The 24,926-nt window shown below is 50.5% G+C and overlaps 1 protein-coding gene across 1 annotated transcript in view; it reads right to left on the minus strand.

The window, feature by feature from the left end:
• Positions 1-2,675: 2,675 nt before the first annotated feature.
• Positions 2,676-24,926, minus strand: part of FAM20A (FAM20A golgi associated secretory pathway pseudokinase) — a 47,673-nt gene continuing 25,422 nt past the window's right edge. Inside the window, exons 2-11 of the mRNA XM_032321229.1 lie at positions 12,616-12,800; positions 11,848-11,898; positions 10,296-10,374; positions 8,053-8,145; positions 7,148-7,263; positions 6,463-6,643; positions 5,841-5,950; positions 5,372-5,453; positions 4,901-4,960; positions 2,676-3,288 (exon numbers count right to left, since the gene is read on the minus strand). Coding sequence (XP_032177120.1) covers positions 3,024-3,288; positions 4,901-4,960; positions 5,372-5,453; positions 5,841-5,950; positions 6,463-6,643; positions 7,148-7,263; positions 8,053-8,145; positions 10,296-10,374; positions 11,848-11,898; positions 12,616-12,800 — 1,222 coding nt within the window. The 3' untranslated portion in view covers positions 2,676-3,023. The remainder of the gene's footprint in view (positions 3,289-4,900; positions 4,961-5,371; positions 5,454-5,840; positions 5,951-6,462; positions 6,644-7,147; positions 7,264-8,052; positions 8,146-10,295; positions 10,375-11,847; positions 11,899-12,615; positions 12,801-24,926) is intronic.

The following is a 24,926-nucleotide window of genomic DNA, read 5'->3' on the forward strand; positions in this document are numbered from 1 at the left end:
TCCTGACCTGACGTGCGCGTCCCTCTGCGCTCCGAACAGCGCCGCTCTGCCCTGTGCTTCCGGCGCTGCTGCTGCCATCGCGGTCCGCCTCGCGGTCTGTCCGGGGCTACGCCAGCATTTTTGCACTTCCTGTTGGTGATGCCAGTACTTAAAATGGCTCCCCGAGTGTCGTGCTAAAGTGCTGGCTAGTGTTCCTGAGGTCGAGGAGGCCGGGATCTGTGTCTTGTAGAGAAAGTAAGTGTAGTAAGTAGCTTCTTTTAAGGCCTGAGTTATGTTGGCTTCAAGGTCAGTGTCTAAATCAGCAGTACATAGTGTGGTGTCTTGAACACACCCTAACACCTCAGACAAGGTTATGTACTGATTTAGGGCCAAAATTTAACTAGAGTCTCTCCGGAACCTCAACCTGTATTTCCTCTAGGCAGACGGGTCTGTCTCCACTAATCTGGTGTCGGTGGTGACTTTATAAAACCACCATGAGTAAGAGAACCTGCCTGCATTTTTTACAGTCTTCAAACTCAGATTGTCCTCCTGGCTTTTGGGCAGGCAAAGCTGAGTTCCTTCATGCCTCTTTCCCCACCAGTTTTTGTACTGACCATTCCCTTTCATTTTTCGTTTCATTGTCAGTAGTAATGTGAAAAGTTTTATAAAGAGGAGAATTTTTATGTGATGGGAAGTTGAACGGCGGTCCAGAATGGACATGTTGGAAGAACCTGACAGTTCTAAGAAAGTAGTCTTTTGTCCCCCGGCGTTTTTGACAAATGATAGAGTCTTAGTCTTTGCATTATTGAAAAAATAATGGAGTATTTAAGTAAAAAATTAGGTAACTTGGTACCTTACATATTGTGGTCAAACTCCATTCTATTACTCTTTGCAAAATACACCACAGCATTTATTCTAGGCCGTATAAAAGCCAGTGCCTTGTCCTCCAAGTGGCCGGATTTGAGACAGAGCTGTGGCTTACCTTCCTGTCCTCAGGCTCAGCGGTTGACACCCCAGGCCACTCTGTGCTGTTCTTTGAACATCTCTGCCTGAATCTTTTTCTGCCGTCCCTCTGTGTGCAATTACCTGGTTTCTCCGCCCGAAGACAATTGTCTGGAAGTAGGAGACCGTTCCCGGAGTGGGAAGCCCTGATCGCGGCAGAGCCCGCAGGTGATGGAAGTCTCGGGGGGAAGGGTCTACCAAAGGGTTGAGTTTGTTTTTGTTTTTGTTTTTTTTACATAAACCAACATAACTTCACAGACTGACTGAAGTGCTGTTGGGTTTTTGTAGGACTGTGGAAAGAAAACTTGAGCGTACGCTTAAATCATTGAGTTGTGCGATTTTGTGAGACCATTATTTCTGTGACCCTCGGAGGTCAGGGATTCAGCGTGTGTGTCGGGGAGGCTGGGAGAGCTGTCTGCCGACACCTGGGAAGAGCCCCGCGCAGGGCACTGGCGTTACTGTCCTGGAGACGTAGGATCGGGGTAATGCACCAGGGATGTGGGGTACCGGCTGGGTCAGAAAGACTCATGTCACTTTTCAGCAGATGACCTCTCTGCTCCCTGACCTGGCAGCCCCCTGCCTCACACTTCTAGAATTTGAGCTACTGGCCTTTAATGGGGAAGTGGATGTGCTGAAAGCAACTGTTTTTACTGGTTGGTTGACTGATGAGTCACTCCATAGTATGAATACATTCGTATCATTTGGGTTTTCAGACATGAATTACGGGATAAGAAACAGAGCCTGCTGTGACAGTTCTCTCAGATGTTGGCAGGTCAGTAGGGAGAAGGCGGAGGGGGTGGGGTCCCTGATGTGTCCATTTTTAAGGGAGGCTTCAAAAGTCAACTTGAAGGGCGCCTGGCTGGCTAAGTTGGTGAAGCATCTGCCTTCGGCTCAGGTCACAATCCCGGGGATCAAGGCCCCCATTGGGCTCCCTACTCAGTGGGGAGTCTGCTCTCTCTCCCTCTGGCCCAGCTCGTGCTCTCTTTCTTTTGTTCACTCTCAAATAAATAAAATATTAAAAAAAAAAAAAGGTCAACTTGATTGAGTCCTTTCTTGATAAAGCCGCTGAGAGGAGGGACATCTAGAGTGTCAGGCCTCTTCAGAGAGCCTCCTGCTGCTTTTGGGGGTAGGGGGGGTGACCGTTCCAGGACCTTACGGGAAAGAGGATTGTGGTGGGTGGGCAATGGGAGGCCCTGGCTTTTCTCCTGCCCGAGTCCAGGCTCATGCACCTGCTGGGCCCATTCTGCTGTTCCCCTTCAAGACTACTGGTTTTCCTTCCGGTACAATTCTTTCTCTCGTTGCTGGAGGCTAAATCTGACATAGTTGTTGTTTTGGTTGGTGTTTAAATATTCTTCAGATTGAAAACATCCCTTTTCAGATATTCTGAGCAAATTCCTCTGTTATTTTTACCCCTTGTAAAAAAGTTTCCAAGAAATTACTTTTGGACTGGTCAAGGGATTCCTGTATTCAGCTGGGCCACAGTGACTGGGGCAGAAATAGAAAGGGTGAAGTCTACTTCGGACCAGTTTGAGAGCTACCATATTTAGATTTTTTTTTTTTTTTTGGTCTGCTCCTGGGATGCCAAGTGTTTTATCTGGGTCAGAAATTATCCTTGTAAACAATTAAAAGAAAAGGAAAGAAAAGAAAAATTATCCTTGTAGATACAGTAAGGATCTGGAGGTCAGCTAGGTGTCCATGATGTCTTTTAATTTTATTTGTTCTACTCTTTCCTGGGACAAGGCTTCCAAACCTTCCAAGCCCGACTCTTACCCAGATTTCCCAGTGGACTCAGGACATGGTCTGTGGCGTTGATGAAACGGTACTTTCTGGGAAAGAGGGAGCCAAGGAGGTCCACTAGAGAAGCCATGCACCAAGGAAGAAAGTTCCGCGGATCCCTCTTGCTCTTGTGGAATCATCCCAGTGCCCTACCTCTTCCAGAGCTCTTGACCCAGCCCCTCCTGGGGCTGCGAGGAAGCAGTGGTCCGCACCCGAGTACATGGTTGGCTCCGGGGTAGTTCCTGAGGTCTGGCTTCATCCCGCCCTTAGCTTGTCAAGTTAGCCTGGCTAGAGTCTGGGGCGGACTGTTGTGCTGGGTCAGTGGCTATGACATTCTGCTCTCCGTGGGCCTCCACGCACCCCTCCACTGTCTGCAGGATGATTTGGAGTCTCCGGTCCAGGGCCAGGAGGTGGGGCTCTGTGAGGACGGGGCTGAGCTGGTCTTCTAGCAAAGACTCCCGCATCACGTCACTGAGTCTGTATTCGGCCTGGGCCAGCAGCTGCAGGTGCAAAAGCGTTTTCTTTTTTATCCTGGAAGGACAGAGCCATAGGAGGCAAATGAGTAAATGTGAACAGAAAAGCTTGCCTGAACTTCTTTCCCCACAAACAGCTGCCGTAGCTGATGTTCTGGAAGCCTTCTCCCCCAGTGTCTCCTCAAGCACATGTTATTGAAAACCAGAGAAAGGAAATAAATGACAGTTAACGGCATTTGAAGGAGATTTAAAGCCACCGAGAGAATTTTCTCGTAGGCGAAATGATGAAGAGGTTTGCCATCTCAAAAGCCATAGGTACCCTCAGCCTAAGTTGTTTCTTGCCAGTTTTCTATTTCCCTGTGTCAGACTCTTAGAGGGATGGAGATGGGGTGGAGCCAGTCTCGACTTTATAGGATCTTGATTTCTTTTTTGAGAATCTGACTTGCACTCAGATCTGTGAGCAGCTTAAGTGTCCGACTTGTCATCAACAACCACTGCCTAGCCTACTTGTAGCAGGGGGCGCTGGAGGGAGGCACGTTTAAATGAACCAAAGAAGCGGATAAAGAACATGCTTTGCTCAGACTTTTCCAGCTAGAAATGAATGAGGCGGTTTTGCTAGGCGTGCATCCCGTATTTCCAGTTAGCTCTGGAAACCGCCCCTGAGCCGGCGGACCCATTCACCAGCCTGACTCCCGACACCAGGGAGGTGTGGGAGTGGGTTAGACATTCTCTAGAGCGGAGAGGCCACGCTAAGCCCAAGTACTTCCTTTCAATCTGACATGAGTTTATAGGGCTTTTTAAAGATTTTTATTTTACTTTTATTTTTTTTTAAAGATTTTATTTATTTGACAGAGATCGCAAGTAGGCAGAGAGGCAGGTAGAGAGAGAGAGAGAAAGGGAAGCAGGCCCCCTGCTGAGCAGAGAGCCCGATGCGGGGCTCGATCCCAGGACCCCGAGATCATGATCTGAGCCGAAGGCAGCGGCTTAACCCACTGAGCCACCCAGGCGCTCATTAAAGATTTTATTTTTATTTTTTTAAAGATTTGTTTATTTTAGAGGGGGGAGGGGCAGAGGAAGAGAGAGAGTCTTAAGCAGACTGTGTGCTGAGCCCAACGTGGGACTCGATCCCTCAAATCTGAGATCACGATCTGAGCCAACACCAAGAGTCAGACATTGAACTGGCTCTACCCACCGGGCGCCCCTAAGGTTTTTATTTTTCAGGGATCTCTGTACCCAACATGGGGCTTGAACCCATGACCTGTAGTCAAGAGTCGCCTGCTGTACTGACTGAGCCTGCCAGACGCCTCTGGTTTATGGGACTCTAATCAGAATTTTACTTGGAGGGTGAACAAACGGTATTTACGAGCTGCTCTGAGTGCTGAGCGAAGCAGAGCTCTGATGAGTCGTGTCGGAGACGATCAGCCTCTGCAAGGGTGAGCCCTTCTCCGGGTGGGCTCGAGATAAACGTTAGCGACTGAAGGGTTTACAAGGTGAGGTCCTCATGCACCCTGCGCGGCCGGACGGAAGAGGGGTAGGTGGACAAGGAATGAGGTCATGCCTGCGCCCCTACCCCCTGGGGCCCTAGATCAATGAACTCGAGGACCTCCGGAGCCTCGTTGCAAGTGGGATGAAGGGCACAGTTGCCGCCTGCCCCGGCACTGGGAGCTCACCTGCAGCACTGGGACAGCGGCGACAGGATGGAGAGTTCGTCCTGGGAGTGTCGTCCAAACCTGGAAGGGGAGACGGGCTTTCAGGGTAATCCCTTCACCCCTGCACACCTTATTCCGAATGGTTTCCTCTCTCCTCTACCTCAGCCTTGTTCTGACTCCCAGCTGGGGGTTCAATGCCAGGGGTCAGCCCCTTGTCCTCAATCAGCTCCCCAAGGCCTCTGTGCAAAGAGGCTACTACCAAGCGTCATTTGTTCAGGACTGAGCCACAGAGTGAAAATGTGGAAACCTGACTAGCAGACTCAGGAAAATCCACCGTTCCTTGGCAGAGATCTGGGAAAAAGGGAATGGGACGAGGAGGGCAGGGCAACTGGGTACGTGAGCATGGAAGGGCCTCGTCCTCGTGGGCTTCCCGTTGGCCTCGAACAGCCCCACCTGGGCCACGGCAGGGGACAGCGGTGTTGTGACACTTACCCTCTGGCATTGTCAAGGTGAATGAGGAACCCATCATCCCCGAATTTGGTGAACATCTCGTAATGGTGCCGGTCCATATTTCCTGCAAAGGAGGGCAGGTGCGTCTGACCTCTCCATCCTCCCCGGGCCCGGAGGCCGGTCCGCAGTTGAGTTGGGAGTCTGAACCCAGGACTCCACGCCGTTTCCCACGGTTATTAGTGACGGTACAGCGGGAGAGGGGAGCTAAGCGAGCAGATAGGCCCTCATGTGGACGGGTTTCCCACCACGTGCCCGCCTTCTGAGGTCCTCTCTAAAGAGGGGAGCGTGTTAACCTCTGTCCCCTGGAACCCCCACCACTTCCGAGGCTGTGGGCCGTGCAAGGTTGCACAGGCTTCATGGTCCAGGCTCGAGCTCATGGCCCAAGGTCATGGTGAATCCCAGCCCCACAGCTGAGGCCGCTGCTGCCAAGCGCCTGCGCGTGGGGACCTACCTATCAGGAAGTCGAAGATGGCCATGTCGATGATGTTGAGGAGGCGGTTGCTGCTGTTGTACGGGTAGATCTGCTTCACGGTGTCACAGTAGAGTGGATTGACCTCCCACCTGAGGGGGAGAAGAAGTCCTGGGGCTGGAAAAGCCAAGATGGCAAGGTGTTGGGGGCCCTCCTCATGCCTCCCTGCACCGCCCCCCGAAACCCCGCCTCCCTGATCCCAACTCGGGGGCCTGGGCTTCCCAGGGTTTACTCAGGAGGAGCAGGTGTCCCTCCTGTGGGCCTCCCACTGTGTCCCTGTACGACAGCAAGTGCGACACCCGTGTTTTCGTGATGGGCCTGCTCGTCTGACCGTCCCCCTAGGCTGGGGAAAGCCTCTGTCCCTGGTCTCCGTACCCCCAGCACGTAGGAGGCTGTTTGTAACTGAATGCGTGAGCCAAAGGGGGAGAACAGACACCGCTGGCCCTAGGATCGGTGTGAGATCAGGAAATGCTTGGGGCTCAGGGGTCCACGAGCCAGGCTGGCAGCGAGGCCTCGGTGCTGGGGTGCAGCTCCTCTCGCCTGCTCCCCCAACCCCAGGCGGCCGGGACGTGGGCGTGGCATCGTGGCCAGGGGGCCAACTCACTCCTCTTTCCCTGCCAGCGAGTAGGATCGGATCCAGGGGTTGGGCACAGACAGCCTGGGGGCCAGGTTGAGGGACGGCAGGAAAGCGGAGAGGGAGCCCTCCAGCAGGTGGGGGTCGCCGCACACGGCGTATTCGGTCTTGCACATGTACGGGCACTTGGCAAAGAAACACACGTTGCTGGCTGGAGGCCACGGGAAAAGAGAGAGAGAAGGAATAAGAGAAGGAAGCAGCAATGCCGTGTTCCTGTCCCCACCCCACACCCCGGGAAAGTCCTCCAGGAGGGTGGGGAAGGCCTCAACTCACAGCTCGGGCACAAGCAGCAGGGAGAAGACAGTATCGCCCTCCCAGATGCCGGGGCTCGCTAGTGCTCTTAAACTGAGCATCCTGGGTGCCAATTTTTCAAATGTCTCCGAGCAGAGGAAGTGTGGGCCCCAGCCTCCCATCCAGATAATGAGAATGCTGTGCTCTCATGGGTGACATCTGAGTCCAGGGGGGCCGGCCTTGTCCAGGCCCACACAGGCTATGTGGCATCTCACCCGCGACCCTTTCCCAGGGTGGGAGAGTCTGATGCAGCATAGACGCACCCCAGTGAGGGCTGGCAGGTGCTCAGACCCCTGGGAATGCATCGGTGGCCACAGGGCCCGACCCTCCTACACCCAGAACGTCGCTCGGGCCAGTACTCTACCTGGAGACACGAAGAAAACACTCTGCAGGATTTCATTCTTGGTGACCTCTAGGATTTCCTTGGTGACATTGACTAGCCTCCCCACTGTGGGTGGCACCCGCCGGAAGTCCAGAATCCTGAAGGAGAGAGAGCCCTGTTCACGTCGGGGGATCGTTGAGGGGGTTGGATGGTCACCCCTTAGGAATGGTTGGGGGTTCCTGACCACCCCCAGCTCAGGGCGCCCTGCAGTACCGAGCTGACGGTGCCCAGGGCAAACCTGTGTCTAAGGGGCTGGGAAAAGGGGTGGCAAAGGAATCCCGATTCCAGCAAGCCTCCTGGACAAGCCTTCCTACAGTCCACGCTATGTTCTAGGTCAGAGCTCTTCATACATCACTGGGCATGCGAGTGAGCTGGGATCTCTTCCCCATGCAGGCTCTGATTCAGACCGGCCAGGGTGAGCCCGAGCTTCCGGATTTCTGAAAAGTTCCTGGTGTGGGGCCCTGGCTGCCAGTCCTTAGAACACACCGTGAGGAGCCACGACGGGCAAATGGGAGGGGAGAAAGTTGAGGATGTGCTTTCACCTCTGGGAGAAAGGGAATCTATGGGAGTGAAAGCGTTCTCCCTGTTATCAATCAGGAAACTAGAGCGGAGGGCAGGGTCAGGTCCAAGGTGGCAGCCTGAGCAGCCTGGCAGGGTGGTTAGCTTTCTTCTGCGTCATTCTTTTTACTACATGAGAGGCCTTGTGTTCTTCAAGCATGGGGTTGAACGGGACATGTGTTGAGTTCAAAGGCATCACTGAGGTTCGTGAGGAAGACAGGATGCGGGAAGGAAGAAACGCCAGGGAGGTCCCGCCTGAGGTCCTGCCCGGCGCCCGTTGGGCTGGCGGCCCTCGAGGTCAATGCCATGTCCCTGGGGCCCGACCCTACCTGTCCAGGTGGAAAGCTGCGATCTCAGCATTGTGTCTCTGAAAGTCAATGAAGTAGAAGAAGTCGGCGGGTGTCTCTTCATCTCGCTGCTGTCTGGAAAGAAGGGAGGACTCACGCCCTGGACCCAGACTCGGAGGGAGCCTGAGCGGAGGGCTGAGAAGCATGACTGGAGGGAGAGGGAAACAGCCTTTCGTGCTTTCAGTGTCCATGTGTGCCTGATGGAACGACCCGCCAGGGACGGCCCGTGGCTCCCTTGGCTGGGAGAAGATTCTCGGGGTTCCCGCAAGACCCGGTCCTGCAGACGCTCCCCGGACCACATCTCCTATCTGAGCCACTTTCGGGGACCGCGGCTGATCCTTCTAAAAGGTAGGTTAGTTGGGAAAATACACAGACATTCTTGGGCAGGTGTAGACAGAAGAGAGGCACCTCTGCCCAACCAAAGGGGCAGAGACCCAGACGTCCAGAGTTAGAGGTGGGGGATGAGGCGGGCCTTTTCTAGAAGGAAAAGCATCCTAGGGATGCAGTTTAATACAGCTGACATTTGAAGACCAGAAACTGTCCAGGTCTTAGGGTGATGGGGTGAAAAAATAAGCCCGTCCCTTCGGAGAAGCCTCCGGCTGGGTCCCGAGAATGAGCCCAACCGGAGGCTCGAGGGAGGCTGGTTCAGAGGATATTGATTTATACACATTTTGAAAATCGCTAATGGATTCCTGAACAGCACCAGGTCTGCCGGAGGGTGACGGGGCTGCTGGGTATGAATGTTCAGAAAGGTGCCTCCCAATTCTTCTGGCCCCAAGCTTGCCTTGCCTTGCTGTGAACACCCGTGCAAGAGAGGTCGGCCCTGGGGGGCAGGGTGAGGGCTGCAGAAGCAACTCAAATGTAAATATGTGTAATGTTGCCCAAAGCAGTAAACAGCTCCAGCGGTCGAAACAGTGATGTGCACTTCACCAAAACACACACGTCCTGGAAACCACGGCGAGGCGCTGCCAAAGCAGGTGTCCTGTTTTTTTTTTTTTAAAGATTTTTTCTTTATTTATCTGACAGAGATCACAAGTAGGCAGAGAGGCAGGCAGAGAGAGAGGAGGAAGCAGGCTCCCTGCCAAGCAGAGAGCCCGATGTGGGGCTCGATCCCAGGACCCTGGGATCATGACCTGAGCCGAAGGCAGAGGCTTAACCCACTGAGCCACCCAGGTGCCCCGCAGGTGTCCTGTTTTTAAAAGGTGCGGCCACCTTGGAAGGACAGGCCTCCGCGTGCGGGCGTGCCCCTCTTCTCCTCACCAGCGTTGCCGCCCGGCGCCGGGGCAGCAAGGAGCGTGTCCATGGGGCCCCCTCCGCACATTTGAACCCCTGAATTTCATCCATCAGGATCCACTGTCTCTCCAGCACCTTTTAGAATTTTCTAAAACATCATTTCCCCGTTTCTGTATGGCCCACCTAGATGGCACTTCAAATTTGAAAATCATTTTTACATCAGGGCTTCTCAGGCTTCGACAAGGGCTGATGCATTTCTCAGGGTCTCTAGTCCATAGATGACATGAAAAATACGATCTTTAATTATGGCCATAGTTTATGTTATCCAAAGATAAACTTGTACTTTCCCTTTTTAATAACGGACACGTTTGTTTTTTTGTTTTTGTTTTTGTTTTTACTTTAAATGACGTATAGAAAAAAAAAATGCACGCTTTTCCAAGAAATACGTTTTTTAAAATGATGCTGTTTGGCTTTGGACGAAATTTTATACAAATGCAGATTAAAGTTTGTGTTATGGCCCCAGGATAGACAAAAGGGCTTCTGTGACCCAATGCTGGAATTTTTGCATTCTATCCAGGAAGAAAACCAGTTGGTTTGGACAGTCTCTGCCGGTTGTTTGTAAGTGACGAGGTAGAGACGGAGGAGGGGCCGGCACTCCCGGGCCTCTCCCGCACATAAACCATGGCCAGTGTGAGTGGTTTTCCTGCCCACATCTGAAAAATGACAGTAAAGCTCCCTGCCGTATAATTAGCTCTAAGTTTTAATAAAAATCACTGCCATCCTAAGGGGCCAGATAAGATGTTCCTCAGAGAATACAGCCCCCGGATCTGGTGAGGGGTGGTGAATGGGTGAATGTGCAGATTTATTATTGTTTTTATGCCCGAATATAGGAGGAGATCCCCTTCCCAGCCTGCCCACATTCACTGATTTTTGTTCCGATTCCCTCAGGGCTGCCGCAGCTGGACGCGGAGGTGAGGAAGGCGGTCACTTACCTCATGGGTTTGAACATGGCCTTCCCGAAGTCTGAGAACCTGAGGACCAGCTTGAGGTGGACCCCGCTGGGTTTCACAACTGTGAGGGGGAGAAGGGAGAGTGAGCACTGTCTCTGAGCCTAACCTCAGGGATGCGACCTTTTGGTCCTTCAAAAACAAAAACAAAAACAAAACCCAATTGATTTCTTCTTTTTGTTCTTATGTGGTAAGATCCCGAAGACCAGCATTTGCTTTCGAAACCTGCAGGGTAAATTCTAGTGTGTCAGGACATGGAGAACGTGTCCAGGGAGGGGCTCAAGACAATCCCAAAGTCTGTTCTTACGGGAAGAGGGTAAATGCCGCAGGTTTCCCGAGATAGACCCTCACTGAAAACCCTAAACGATGTTTTCCTAAGAAGAACTGATGTCGTCCCCTCTGTGCTTCCCAGGGACCCCTGTGGATTCTGATTCTGCCACCTGTTACATGGCATTGGACTCGTTTATCTGCATCTCTCTCTAGTTCCGACCGCACACCTGGGCCGGGACAGGGTTTGGGGACTGACACACCCGTGGCGCCCCTTCCTCACCCGGCACTTGGCCCTGCCTCCTGATACTTTGCATTCTGGCTGCTTCGCTCGCTTTGCCCCGTCCTGGCCTTGCTGTGAGCCCCTCGTGGGTTGGGACAACACCTTACTCACCTTTGTGTTCTGTAACACGGCAAATGGTGGGCAGGTGCTAAGCCAAAGCAAAGGGAAGCCCCGGGCCCTACAAACGCTCTTCTTGAAGTCTTACCATCATGGCACATACTGGAATTTCTGTGTGTGATCAGTGTGTTGAAGTAAATGGATGAAGTTACTCATCACGGGCGGTGACTTGCCAGTGGGTGGCCTGGCCACTCTGGGGGCTGGGGAGCTCCGTTTCTAGGCACAACTGAACCTGACTCATGGCACCCTGGGAGCTGCTCTATCTCCTGCCTGTCTTTCTGATTCTATTCTAGTCATCGTTTACCCCAGTGGGTCTCCACTTCGGCTGCATTGGACTCACCTGGAGGGCTTTAAAATTCTGATGCCTGGACCCACTGAGCCAAGACCTCCTGAGGTGGAGACAGTCCTCAGTACTTTCTAAAGATCTCCAGGTAATTCTAGAATGTGGCCAGCTTGGGAACTGCTGCCCAGGGCATCTGCTTCTGAAATCTACAAATGTCCTCCAACTCCTTGAGGATTTGGTTAAAATCCAGGTTCTGATTTGGAACATCAGAGTGGGGACTGAGATTTTTCATTCCTAATAAGCTCCCCGATGATGCTGATGACGAAGGGGACCACATGCTCTCCAGTAGGACCCTAGGAATAGCCCCTCCTGAATGCCTTTTCTTCTGTGTGGGTGGCTATGTGGGTGGATGGGTGGAGAGAAATGTCGAGTTCTTAGAGACTGGGCAGAGAGACTCAAGCTCCTTCAGCTTCCAACCAGGACCACCACAGAGTGAACGGCGAGTTCCTCATGTTGCTGCCAGGTCCTGGGGTTTACGGGGCTGTGGTGGTGGAGGGGCTGGACAGAGGCAGGGTTGGGTCACTTACTCTGGGTGCAGTCACATGCCCCAAGCAAGGCCTTCTCGTCCTGACTATAATCTGTAAAGGAAGAGAAGGGAGTGAGAACGTCCAGTCTTGCTCCTAGGAGAGCTCACCACACAGCACCCGTAACTCTGGTTAGACCACAGAAGGGGAGATGGTGAGGCAGCCTGGGGCCCTTATCCATTCAATAAGGGATGGCTGGGGGCCCCAGCTGGCTACAGCCTCCACCCTGCTCCATCCCAGGCCCCATGCCCTCTAGCCCTTCAGTAGATGCTCCAGCAACTCCTGGTGTGTGATTGAGGCTAGTCTGGTCCTTGTTAGTGACTAGGCTGTTGGAGTGCTTGAGAACACAGACGTGGCACGGTAGGACTGTTTGAATCCCAGTACCACCACTGGGTCTCTGGCCAGGTTGCTTAATCTCTCTGAGCCTCAGTTTCCCCACCTATTAAATGGCCATGATAACATCTATGTCATATTGTGATTGTATAAAAGAGAGTTGCCAAGTTCCTGAGAAGCTCACAATAAATGGTAGCAACCACCATTCTTAATGTGTACAGAAACGCTTTCTTCTGGCTCTCTGATGCGGTGGTGATGAGATTAGAGTGATAAGATCTCATTCAAAGGGAAAAAGATCAGGGTCTGTTTTTCTTCTTACGGTCCTACCACACGTCAGAGCCAACCCTTTAATATTTCACCCTAGAGCCCAGTCGAGATGGTTTATGCAGCCTCTCCAGGAGAAAGTTAGTGCATCCCGCCTGACCCAGTGCATCTCACCAGCACTGATGGTGGGAAAGCGCATCATGTCCTTGAGGAGTTGGCTGACGACAGGACTGGACCGGGAGTACAGCCCGTGGCGGCTGATCCCCAGGTGGAACTGGACCCAGCTGGCCTCGAGTCGGAGCTGCAGGGGAGCGTCATTGGAGGTGATGTTGAGCTGCTCTTTGTACATCTTGTGTCGTCTGAAAGAGCAGGGAGAGTTTTGTTTTGTTTCCACTGGGGCTATGAGAAGTGCCAAGGCTTGCCAGAGCCCCTTCTCTGGACTCTCTATTCATTCTTTCATTCATTCAACAGCAGTAGTCAGCACCTACTTTGCACCTGGCTTTATGCTGAGCTTAGGATACTATTGGGGGCAAAACAGGCACATGTCTTCCTTGCCCTCAAAGGGCTTATAATCTAGTAAGTACAACAGGCACGTAGATGCACAATGCCATCCACGAATACATAAATACCTAACTACAAACCATGACCAATTCATCAGAAGGAAAGGGCAGATGGTTAAGAGTAAAATTAGGGACCTCATATAATCTGGCATCTGGGTCTGAAAGGGTCTGTATGCTTATACTTCCCACTCTTTTCTGACCTACGGAGTGAGGAGATGGGGGACAGAAAGGTACCTGGTGAGAAGGAAGTGGTTGGAGGGTGAGGATCCCTTCAGTAGTGCTGGGAGCCAAGTAGATTAAACAGTAAGTCATATAGGAAAAGAAGAATCCATTAGCCATTTACTGTGTGTCCTGCTCAAGAGCCTTTTCTGCTGGGGTACAAAGAAGAAAGCAACACCAGGGCTGTATAGAGGCTAAGAGTCTAGTTTGGGAGACAAGTTGTAGGTCTCTGAAATCATCAGAGGAAAATACAAGGCGGTTGTAGTTGATGGCTAGATAGGTCATTCAGACGAAAACACCCCAACATTTTGGAGACAGCAACAATGCCTACACAATGAAGTGGTCAGACGAAGACAACCATAGAGGAAGGTGGGCTTCAGCTGGATCCTAAAGAATGGGTGGTGTTTCAACTGAATGGGGTGTACCAGGGTACTCCTGGGCGGGGGATGGTAGGAGCGCCGGGAGAGGCTGGCAGGGGACCGATGTACGTGAGGATCAGAGAGCAGGTGGGGTAAGTAGGCGATTGAATAGAAACATGGAGGCCTCCAGCTGGAAGGCAGAGCAAGCCAGCGTGATGTCATCTGGCGAGGTAAAGCTTACTGTAGGGCAGGTGGGCTTGTGGGGGGAGGGAATGGGTGGGTGTTTCTACCCGTCTGTGTTTCTCAAACTGGTATTGGACCTCTGAGGTCTGTGATGGGACTGAGGTGTTTTTTTGCTATAGTTTTTGAATTCTGAATCTATCATTTTGAATTCTGCTAAGCATAAAATATCTCATAATACCCCCGAGTCAATGTTGACTCATTGTTTCGTAAATGTTTAATTAGATATGAATTCCTTCTGATTTTGGAGTTTTCGTTTTCGAGCCAATACATTTTCTTTGTTCAGGTCTTGGCGCCCTTTAAAAGCTCTTGTGTATTTTCGGCACTGTGTCCACATTGCTAACGGATAAAGACCCCGATCTATTGTCTCCGTCGGCTCAGGACGCCCAAACCAAACACCACTTTCCCGGGGAGCTTCAACACCAGCCATTGATTTTCTCACCCTCCTGGAGGCTGATGGTCCAAGATCAAGTGTGGCCGGGTTTGGTTTCTTCTGGGACCTCCCTCTCGGGCTGACAGACAGCTGTCTTCTTTCTTGTCTCCTCACGTGGCCTTTTCTGGGGTGTCTCTCCCTCTTCTTATAAGGATGCTAGTCTTGTTGGTTTCAGGCCCACTCTACATAGGAATCTTGAGGGAACACTTGCTCACCCACAAGCTTTGCTGGTAATCACCAGGAAGGTCCACTCCAGAAGACTTTCCTCAACTCAGTCCAGGGGGTCAGGAGAGAGAAGGGTTGGGACAGCAAGGCAACTGTCCATCGCTGAGGTTTCTGGCCTGAACACATTTCCGCCCACGTATGGAATTTGATGAGATTCATTGCTGTCAGGCAGGGCTGCGTACTTCCATTTTCTCTCTCTCTTTTTTTTTATTTGACAGACAGAGATCGCAAGTAGGCAGAGGCAGGCAGAGAGAAGGGGAAGCAGGCTCCCCGCTGAGCAGAGAGCCCGATGTGGGATCGATCCCAGGACCCTGGGATCACGACCCGAGCTGAAGGCAGAGGCTGTAACCCACTGAGACACCCAGGTGCCTCCCCATTCTCTCTTTAATCAGCTTCTCTGGGGGTTAAGAGAAGTACTTGGTAGTAGTCTGCTCAGGCTGCCAGAACAAAATACTACAGATCTGGTGGCTTAAACAACAGACATTGATTTCTTGCAGTTGTGTGGACTGGGAGGTCCAAGATCAAGGTATGATTTGGTTCTAGATGAGGGTTTACTTCCTGGCTTGTGGATGGCCGCCTTCTCACAGCATCCTTCCGGGGAGACAGAAGCAGCTCTCTTGCTTTTCTGATAAGGATACTAATCCCATCATGGATCCCTACCCTCCTGACCTTATCTAAACCTAATTATTTTCCAAAGACCCCACCTCTAAACACCACCGCATTCAGAGGTTAGGCTTTTGACATATGAATTTGGTTGTGGGAGCAGGAGGAAAGGAAGACTCATAAGTATTCAGGCCATAAAAAGATGAGCCTGTTTTTCCACATTTAACTCATCTGTAGAGAACACTTCCTTAACATGCGAGGGAGAACAGATGCCCCATCTAAAGGGGACAGCTGCTATTAAGTTTCAGCTAACAGTAGTCATGCCTTGTCAGTGCTCATTCATTTATTCATTCGTCAAATATTTGTTGACTGCTAGACGCTGATCTCCATCCTGGAGCTAGGGCTGTGTACAAAACAAACTCTGTGTTGTCATGAAACTTACGTTTCCTGGGAAATCATTTATTCTGAGTGTTCAAGAGACGCTAGAAATCCAGATCTTGGTCAGAGTGTAGAATCTTCCTTTTTAAAGCACGCTGGCTTAAATCTAAAAACATCCTGTATCAGCTGCGTATACACAAGGAAACGAAACCAGTATAAACCAGTATCGTGACGAGATTCCTACATTCCCTCGATCATTGCGGTATTATTCCCAACAGACGCGGAAGGGACTTACTTAGGTGTCTCCCAATGGATGAGTGGATAAAGGAAACGCGGTATATATACAAAGGAATATTATTCAGCCTTAACAAAGAAGAGAATCCTGCCATTGGCAACTGTTGTGAATGAACCCGGAGGACGTTATGCTAAGTGCAATAAGCCAGACACAGAAAGACAGACCCAGTATGATCTCACTCACAGATAGAATCTAAAACAGTCCAGGTCACAGCAGCAGAGAGTAGGATGGTGGTTGCCAGGGTGGGGGCTGAGAGGAAGGGGACATGGGGAGCCATTCATTGGTCAAAGGGTACAAAGTTTCCATTACACCGCATGAATGCCTTCTGGAGATCTAACATACAGTAGTGTCACTACAATTAACAATACGGTATCATATGCTTGAAAGATCTAAGAGTCGATTTTTAGTGTTCTCTGTACACGCTGCGGTAACTCCGTAAAGTGATGGATATGTTAATTAGCTTGTTAATTGTTAATTAGCTTGACGGTGGTAAATTATTTCGCAATCAATCAAAATGTTAAGTGTGTCAAGATATGGAGTTGTACACCTTGCAAACAGCTGTTGTCAGTTGTACCCCCGTAAATCTGGAACAACAACAAACTAGCCACCCATTCGTGTTCCGGTCCCTGTGCGCTTAAGGCACACTCAGATGTGATCTGACTCAATGCAGGGACATATTAAGACACACATGGCTCTGAGGAAGTCGGCGCACAGAGGCGACAAGGCTAGGCAAGGGAACTCTCTCTTAAGTCTTCGGTCTCCAAGAGCAGAAGAGAGACAGATGGCGGAGACTTCCCTCTCCCAAGTCAGCGAGCCCACGGCAGCCATCCAGCTAGGGGTGGGGGGGAGATTTGAGCTCCCGGCATCGTTCTTTCAAATGACACACTGTTGAACTGCTTCTATGAAAATCAGGGGAAAGGACAACTTGTTGACCAGGTCTGTAGGGCCCCTGCCAACTTTTCCTTACGTTATTAACATTTATTTTTATTTTAACAGCGAGTCGGGCCAGGCTCTCGTTCCCAAGCCTACTTTGAGGTTAAAGCTAAGGGACGGCTAACCTCTCTGGGGAGTCTGGTGGAAAGATGGCACAGTCCCGAGCTAAGCCAGTCCCCCTGCACTAGAGCAGCGCCCAAAGCAAGTTAGGAGGAGAAAGAGACGTTGGGGCCGAGCTGGCTTTTGGCAGAAGGGCTTGGGGGGGGGGGGCGGGGGAGGTTCTCTTAAGTGGCGCTCTGAGCTGATGAATTCCAGCCACCGTGGCCGTCTGGGATACAGCATCCAAAGGAAAAAGACACATGGGGCAAATTGAGTGTCGCTTCTGGATGAGGGCAAATTGCTCTTCAAGGCATACGCGTTTACCGTGAGGCGGGGGACACATGGCTCTGGCTGTTCTGCCCTTGCCAGAGCCAGCGTGACAACCTTGGGGAAAGGGTGGGGAGGGGAGAGAAAGGTATCAGGTACCCTTTACCGGCTTTTATTTATTTATTTTTTTATGGTTACGATAGAGCTGTCAAGACTAATTTATTTCTGGTTAGAAACTTTGAGTGCCCTTGGTTCCTTGGGGACAACCAGCAGGGTGTGCTGGAGCTGGCTTGGTCAGGGAGCTCAGGGTTGGCCCTGGTGGGAGCTTTGACACCATGGCAATTGGCAGAAGTGACCTACCAGGGTTTAAAAGTATAAAAGTGCTGAACACAGAATTTACCCACTTTCTTTCCTGTTTGCAATACTTAAAAAAAAAAAAAAAGTAGTTTTCTAAAAGAGCAGTTCAATAGGGCAAAGGTAGATACCGCTATGTTGGGGGCACCTGGGTGGCTCATTTGCTGAAGCGTCTACCTTCAGCTCAGGTCATGATCCCGGGGTCCTGGGATCGAGTCCCGTATCGGGCTGCTTGCTCAGTAGGGAGTCTGCTTCTCCCACTCCTTCTGCAACTCCCCCCTGCCTGTGTTTGCGATCTCTCTGGAATAAATAAGTAAAATCTTAAGAAAAATACCACAATGTTGTTAAAAAGCTATGTGTATGTGTATGGGTATGTGTGTGTGTATTCATCTCTCTCTCTCTCTCTCTAGTTTGAGGGCCTGGGTACAGCCGCCACCTTTGGATCATCTCATCGGGACAAGTCCCCTTCCTCTCGAGGGGATGGGTTGGGTTTCCAACACTTGCCCTTTGAAAGCCGCAGATCCTGCTCCTATGTATTGTATGCTTGCTCTGGCTTTGGGAGATGGGGTCAGGTCCCCTGTATGTCACCTGCACACACTACAGAGGGATCGAGCCTGGTCACCTCACCTCCAGGTTCCAGTCGGGACTCTGGAATTCATTCCCGATGCCCACAGTTATTAGGGACATTTTTATTTTTTTAAACTGTAAACAAAACTGCTTCCCCAATTCCATCTCTTATATGTGGATGATCTGATAAGTGCCTTTCTCAGTGCCTTTATTACTCAATGCCTAGTTAAACCCTTGCTTCATTTCCAGACTCCGTTCTTGGCTTGCTTGGTTGGTTGTTTTCTTGATAACCTTAATTCTCTTCCTAACGATGCTTCCCAGACTTGCAGCCCACTGGGACAGAAACCTTCAGCCACAGAACTCCTTCAAGCACCATCTCCAATGCCCCCATCTCCAGAGTGAGCATTTCCTTGACTTTCCCAAATAAACACTAAACACAAGAGCAAAACACGAGGCCTGTTCTGCCGGGTAATACTGACAATGGGAAAGTTCTCTCCCTGCTGGAGTGAGGTGACTGGGTCACTCAGACATCAGCGCAGTGAGGCAGACCAGCAGCTAATCTGCAGCGTGACGATAGAAAAAGACACAGACTTTTGTGTCCCGAAGACCTGGTCCTGCCTCTTACCTGCAGAGTGAGTGACCTTGAGGACCGGGCTATACCCACAGGACCTCCCATGAGCCTATGACCAGTGCATGAGATACCTATTCTCATCCCCAATTCACAAATGAGAAGACTGAGAACGGGGCATGGCCTTCAAAAAAAAAAAAAAAAGTAGTTTAAGCCTTCTGAGCCTCAGTTTACCTATGGTGGAAAATGGGCATGCTGACATTGAGCCTCTCTGTATTGTAAGAATGAAGTGTAGTACCATCCAGACACAGAGAAGTCATCAAAGAATGGTTGCTTTTCTAAATTATTATTATTATTACTGTTTATAAAGACTGGAGATCAGGAGAGTAGGTTTTCAAAAATACAGCTGTAGTGGGTAAGCAGAAACAGTGGCTTTTTTTTTTTTTTAAAGATTTTATTTATTTATTTGACAGACAGAGATCACAAGTAGGCAGAGAGGCAGGCAGAGAGAGAGAGAGGAAGGGAAGCAGGCTCCCTGCTGAGCAGAGAGCCGGATGTGGGGCTCGATCCCAGGACCCTGGGATCATGACCTGAGCCGAAGGCAGAGGCTTAACCCACTGAGCCACCCAGGCACCCCAGAAACAGTGGCTTTGCAAGCCAGAGCGGAGTCCTTGGAACGTCCTTTGCGCAATGGAAGGACCTCTAGGTTATCTATTGTATTAGATACCGCCAGGGGCACGCTCTCACCCATCTTTGAGGTCAGGGACCATCCATGGGACCTCAGAATTCCTTTGTAGTTTGCAGTCTTGGGGTACAAATGGAACCCCAGCCAATGCACCTTGGAGGTATTAAGGCAATATGCTGTGTTCTGCCTTCTGAGTGTTCAGGCAGGTCTGGCCTTGGAACATCCAGCTCAGTGGGAGCCTGGATCCGCCTTTGCTTGCTAGCAGGTGGGCAGACAGCAGCATGTGGAGGGTGCCAACCTCCCCTGTTCGTTCTGAGATCCTGAGGGCACAGCCACCCCGGGCGGGGGGCGGTGTGGGCGTGGCATTCATTAGCCAGGTGCTGAGGGTGCGTCAGGCAAGGAAAGGAGACAGCTGTGACTCAGAGGGCTCAAGGAGGATCTGGAAGGTTCTCAGCGCTTGGGTGAACGCCCCACGCTCCCAGTCACTGACCCCATGGCTTCAGATCTGAAAAACCTTCCCGGCGCCTAAAGTTCCTCGTCTGTAGGAAATAGAAGAAATAGAATTCACCACCTCGGCCCTGCCAAAAGGCATAGATGCCTCGATTATGTTTACAGAGACCCCGTGGGTTGGGGTCAAGTGCTTCTGGGATAATTTTGGCACCAGGCCATGCAAATGCAAATAATACTTTCTTTTGGCCGTTGCAGTGGAGAAGCCAGGGTGACACCAGAAGGGAAATTTGAGGCCCTTGCTTATTCTCCAAAAGCAAAGAGCAAGCTATTCGTCCTCAAATTTACCAGTGGCAAAGCCCAGGCTTCTGACTCCTTTCCCCTCCAATTCATTTCCAAAACCTATAATGTTACCTCCACACCCTCTAAAATTTCCATTTTCTTCCTGCTGCCCGCGCCAGCGCAGCCCTCGAACCTCTTACCTAGACCCTGGGATGTCCTCTCCCCTGATACTCGTCACTCTGTCTCCCCCTCTGCCCTCTGGGGCGCCCTGACAGTCAGACGGACAGTAAAACACAGCTCCAAGTGTGTGCCTCCCTACAAAATCCTCCTCTAGGTCTTTACTGAATCCTTCCCAGCCTTCTGGGCCAACCCCCCACGGAACTTCCTCTTTGAAGCTTTTCCAGTCCAACCACCGGATATGATCTCTCTTTCTCATGCCCACAAATTTCCACTCGACTCCCGTTTCTTCTGCTGCGCTTGCCATTTTCTGGGTAATGGCGATTTAGACACATTTCTCATTCCTTCTAGCACATCGCGGATCGGAGCAATGTCTTGTTCGTTGTTGCGTCCCTTCCAAAGCCCAACGTAGCCTCTTGCCCACGGAGGACACTTCACGTTTATTATTGAAAGAAGTCAGAAGCTCTCAGCTACCACCAACACGTGCTATGACTTGAGTATATTTCTGGTATTAACATGCTGCAAAATTTTTCAGCGATTCGATGGTCTCTAATTCGAAACGAATCTGGTCTTTCCTAGATTATTTTACCCCAACTGTCCACAAAGAAAACTTTCTAACTAAGGGAACCCCATAGGAGTGGGGCATTGACATCCAGGAGTTAGAGAGGGTAACTAGCAGAAGGGTGAGTGAGGAGAAAAAAAAAAAAAAAAAAAAAGAAAAGAAAGTTGAGTGAGGATGGGTCATCTCTTCCTGAGTTTAAACATCACAGCATCATTCACAACTAAGACCCAGCATATGGGGATCTCTCTCTGTTTTTAGCTGCATTGGGCCAAACTAACTTCCAAACAATGTTTTATAATTTATTTATTTATGTGTGAGAGAGAGAGAGAGCAGGGAAAAGGGCAGAAGGAGACAGAGAAAATCTCAAGCCAACATCATGCTCAGAGCTCAATCCCAGGACCCCAAGATCATAACCTGAGCTGAAATCAAGAGTCGGACGCTTAACCAACAGAGCCACTCAGGTGCCCCTTCCGAAGAATTAAATGCAAGATCATTTTGAAAGTCCTGGAGAGAGCACATGTCTTTTGATGGATGCTTCAAAAGGCTGATTCTCTAGAAGAAATTCGATATCCCAAGACATAAAAATGAGTGGGTGGCACAAATGATATTTTCCTGGTGTTTGGAACTTTAGGGAGCTCTCTGGGTTTTCTCCGACCTTTCTGGTCTCTTGGTCTGGTTCCCACTCAGGTTTCCTTGATCCATCATGAAGTGCTAGAATCCCAGAAGGCTCTGTTCTGGTTCTCTCCCTCTAGCCTCACCTTTGATATCCTTGTCCCCACACCCGTAGGTTTACTTGCTACTCATATGCCGAGGGCTCCCCAATTCTTACCTCCAGCCCTTTGAGCTGCTGGCCTCTACATCCAGCTGTGTATTTCTATAAAGGACCAGACAGCAGATATCTTGGGCTTGGCAGGCCGTGCCGTCTCTGTCTCGACTATACAGCTCTGCCACTGTAGCGTGAAAGGAGCCTCGGACAAGGCAGAGATGAATGGGGGAAGCTGCATTCCAGTACTTAGTCTATCGGTGAAAACAGGTGGCCACGGGCCAGTTCGGGTCTGCGGGGTGTCGCTTGCCAAGGCTGGTTTTAAAAGCATCTGCAGTCAACAAGTTCAAACCAAGCTCGGGCTTTTCCCTCCAGCCCGGGGCCTCCGCTGGGGTTTCTACCCCCAAGGGCTGCCTGTCAGGGAGAAGCTGACCCTGGGCTTTGGGTTTCCGAGAGGACAATGGGCTAAGGAGACGCTCCCTGGAGAAGCAGGGGAAGGTGTGTGGGAAGCAGGACGGGGGAGGAAGAAGCCAGACAAAGGGGTGACTTTAGGGGAAGTCCCCTCCATCCGTCTGATCCTTTGGGAGACTGGTGTGGGCTCTGCAGCTTGTTACATTCTGGAAGTTTGTCCTACAGTGCGAGGCGAGGGAGCCAGGCTTTTGTGCTCTTACCCGGGTCAGTCACTGGCTCCGCTCTTCCCAGGGCAAGAGCTTGCGGGGTCATGAGGCAGCCAGAACAAAGCACCACAAACTGGGTTGCTGAAAGCAACAGAAAGGTATTCTTCCATATTCTGGAGGCCAGAAGTCCAAAATCAAAATATCGGTGCAGCGGGTGCCTGGCAGGGGCCAACTCTTGATGTCGGCTCAGGTCATGATCTCAGGGTCCTGAGATCAAGCCCTGCATCGGGTTTCAATCTCCGTTGCGGGGGAAGTTTGCTAGAGGTTCTCTTTCTCCCTCTCCCTTGACTGTCCCCTGGCCTCCCTCTTTTTCTCTCTAAAGTAAATCTTAAAAAAAAAAAAAAAAAAATTTGGCAGGGTTGCTTGCACTTCTTCTGAAGGCTCAAGGGATGAAGCCTTCTGGTCTCTTCCAGCTGTTGGTGGCTCCAGGCGCTCCTTGGCCTGTGACTACATCACACCAGTCTCTGTGGTCACGTGGCCTCCTCCTCTTCTCTCTTCCAAGGACACTTGTGACAGCATGTTGGGCTCCATTCAGATAATCCAGGATTAGCTCCTCATCTCAGAATCCTTAACTTAATCACATCTTTGCAAAGATCTGTTTTCCAAATAAGGTAGCATTCAAAGATTCTAGGGATTTGGTGTGGATATCTTTCGGGAGCTATTTTTTTTTTTTTTTCTACCTAATGCAAAGAGTAAAACTCTCAGGGACTTCTGGCCCCTCCTAAGGGTGAGGCTGGTAGCAAAGCGTGCAGAAGCTGGAGGCTGGATGCGAAGCTGGAAGGGGCCCAGCCCAGTGGATTACACCGCTGTCCATCTGGATGAGCCAGAATCCTTGGAAACATTCTAGAAATTTCCCTCCCCCTCTCCACAATGTCCACTCCATCACTAAGTCATACAGACTTGGTGCAAAATGCTGACATGTGTTTTTTTAAATGTGGAAGGTAAGCATTTCTTATGGTCTCACTATAATAAATGTGCTCATAAAACCCATTACTTAGAATGGGGCATTTCTGTCATTCCTGAGTATCACGGCTTACTTTTCTTTTTATAGATTTTATTTATTTATTGAGAGAGAATGAGAGAACAGGGGAGGGGCAGGGGAGAAGGAGAGAGAGAGAGAGAATCCCAAGCAGACTCTGCGGCTGGCATGGAGCCCAATGCGGGGCTCCATCTAACAACCCTGAGATCATGCATGACCTGAGCTGAAATCAAGAGTCAGACACTTAACCAGCTGAGCCACTCAGGGGCCTCCTGGCTTCCTGTTTCATGGTTGTAGTTAGCAAAGAATCCTGAATTCTTAATAATTAAAAAGAAAAAAGAAAGTCAATAGCTCTTGAAATCAAAATGATTGTTTTTCAGAATGCAAGCTGATGCCGTCAGCCTCCTGCCCAGAAGCATTCCGTGTTTCCCTACTGCTGTTTGATAAGCTTCTTTACCGTTGCTGCCAGCCTGTGTTGGCGCATGGGATAGCTACGAGCCACAGGAGGCTATTTTGATTTAAATTAACTAAAATGAAATAAAATTAAACGTGGTTCCTTGGCCACATTTCAACTGCTCGGTAGCCACACGTGCCTAGTGGCTACTTCTGTGGACAGCACAGATCATAGAACATTTTCAACACCGTGGGAAGTTTTATTGGATGCCATTGGTCGACAGCCATGCTTCTCTACTCCAACCACGAGGGTACGGATCCGTCCCGCCACAGGGACTTGGAACATGCTATCTCCTCTCTCTGGGGCACTCGTTCATTCCCTCTTTTCCCAAATCCTTCTCATCTGGACTCCAGCTCAAGCCTTCCCTTCCTTGAAGGTCAGCATTGACCCACGTCAGGTCCCACGTCACAACCTCTGTGTTCCATTGCAGAATATCTTCTCCTTCGTTCATGTCAGTCTTACAATTTCACACTTGTTTCTGCTTATCAGACCCAAGCACTACAGCGGTAGAGTCTTTTTCTGTTTTCTTCTTGACACTGGATCCTGAGCATTTGGCATGTAAGAGGGGCTTAAGAGATCTTTGTGGAGTGAGTGGAAGTACTCCGCAGCTCACACGGAGTGGGCGCACAGCTCTAAAAGGAACGACTTACTGTATTTTTCTGGAAAGGCAGTTAACAGAAATCACAAGCTTATTCAAGGGAAGCTGCTCTGTATGCTTCTTTTTGGATATCACATGTTTGCCAGAACATTAAAATCTCCAGCCATTCTACCTGCCCTCCTTCCTTCTTCATCACTGTGTCATCTTTTGAATTTCCTGCTTCTCCTGCATCAGGACACACTGAGCTGATCTGGGGAAATAACCTCCGTTCTTTCTGCTGAAATAAGTCTCCCCTTGGCATCTGGACACAGAATCCCTTCCAGAAGCAGTACAACGATGCCAAGCCCTCTCAAGCGTAGCTATTTCATTTGTGCACCACCGAATTTATATTTGGGCTAAATTTGGTGGTTATGAAGCTGTTATGAGAAATGACACTCCCTCCGCCGTGAAAGCTCACACGGAGGTCCCCTGCAGAGGAATTTGGTGATAGTCCATTAATTATTTTCTAACGACTTGAATCCCTGTTCATTTCCTGGAGCTGTTCTTTCCTGAGCAGTTCTAGAAGGTGCTGTACCAGGTGCAGAGGTGTAACAAGGTTCCCTCCCTGTCCCATCGCCTATGCTAGGGTGGATGGTATTCGAGTGTTCGTGGAGCCCTGGCCATCTGCACCCAGATCCTGAACGGAGGGAGGGAGGTGGGAATGGGGTGTCAGGCCCCCAGACAAAACCCTCTCTGTTGGGGGGCACCGGGGTGGCTCAGTG

This window comes from Mustela erminea, chromosome 18, assembly GCF_009829155.1.
Source record: "Mustela erminea isolate mMusErm1 chromosome 18, mMusErm1.Pri, whole genome shotgun sequence".
Classification (NCBI taxonomy): domain Eukaryota; kingdom Metazoa; phylum Chordata; class Mammalia; order Carnivora; family Mustelidae; genus Mustela; species Mustela erminea.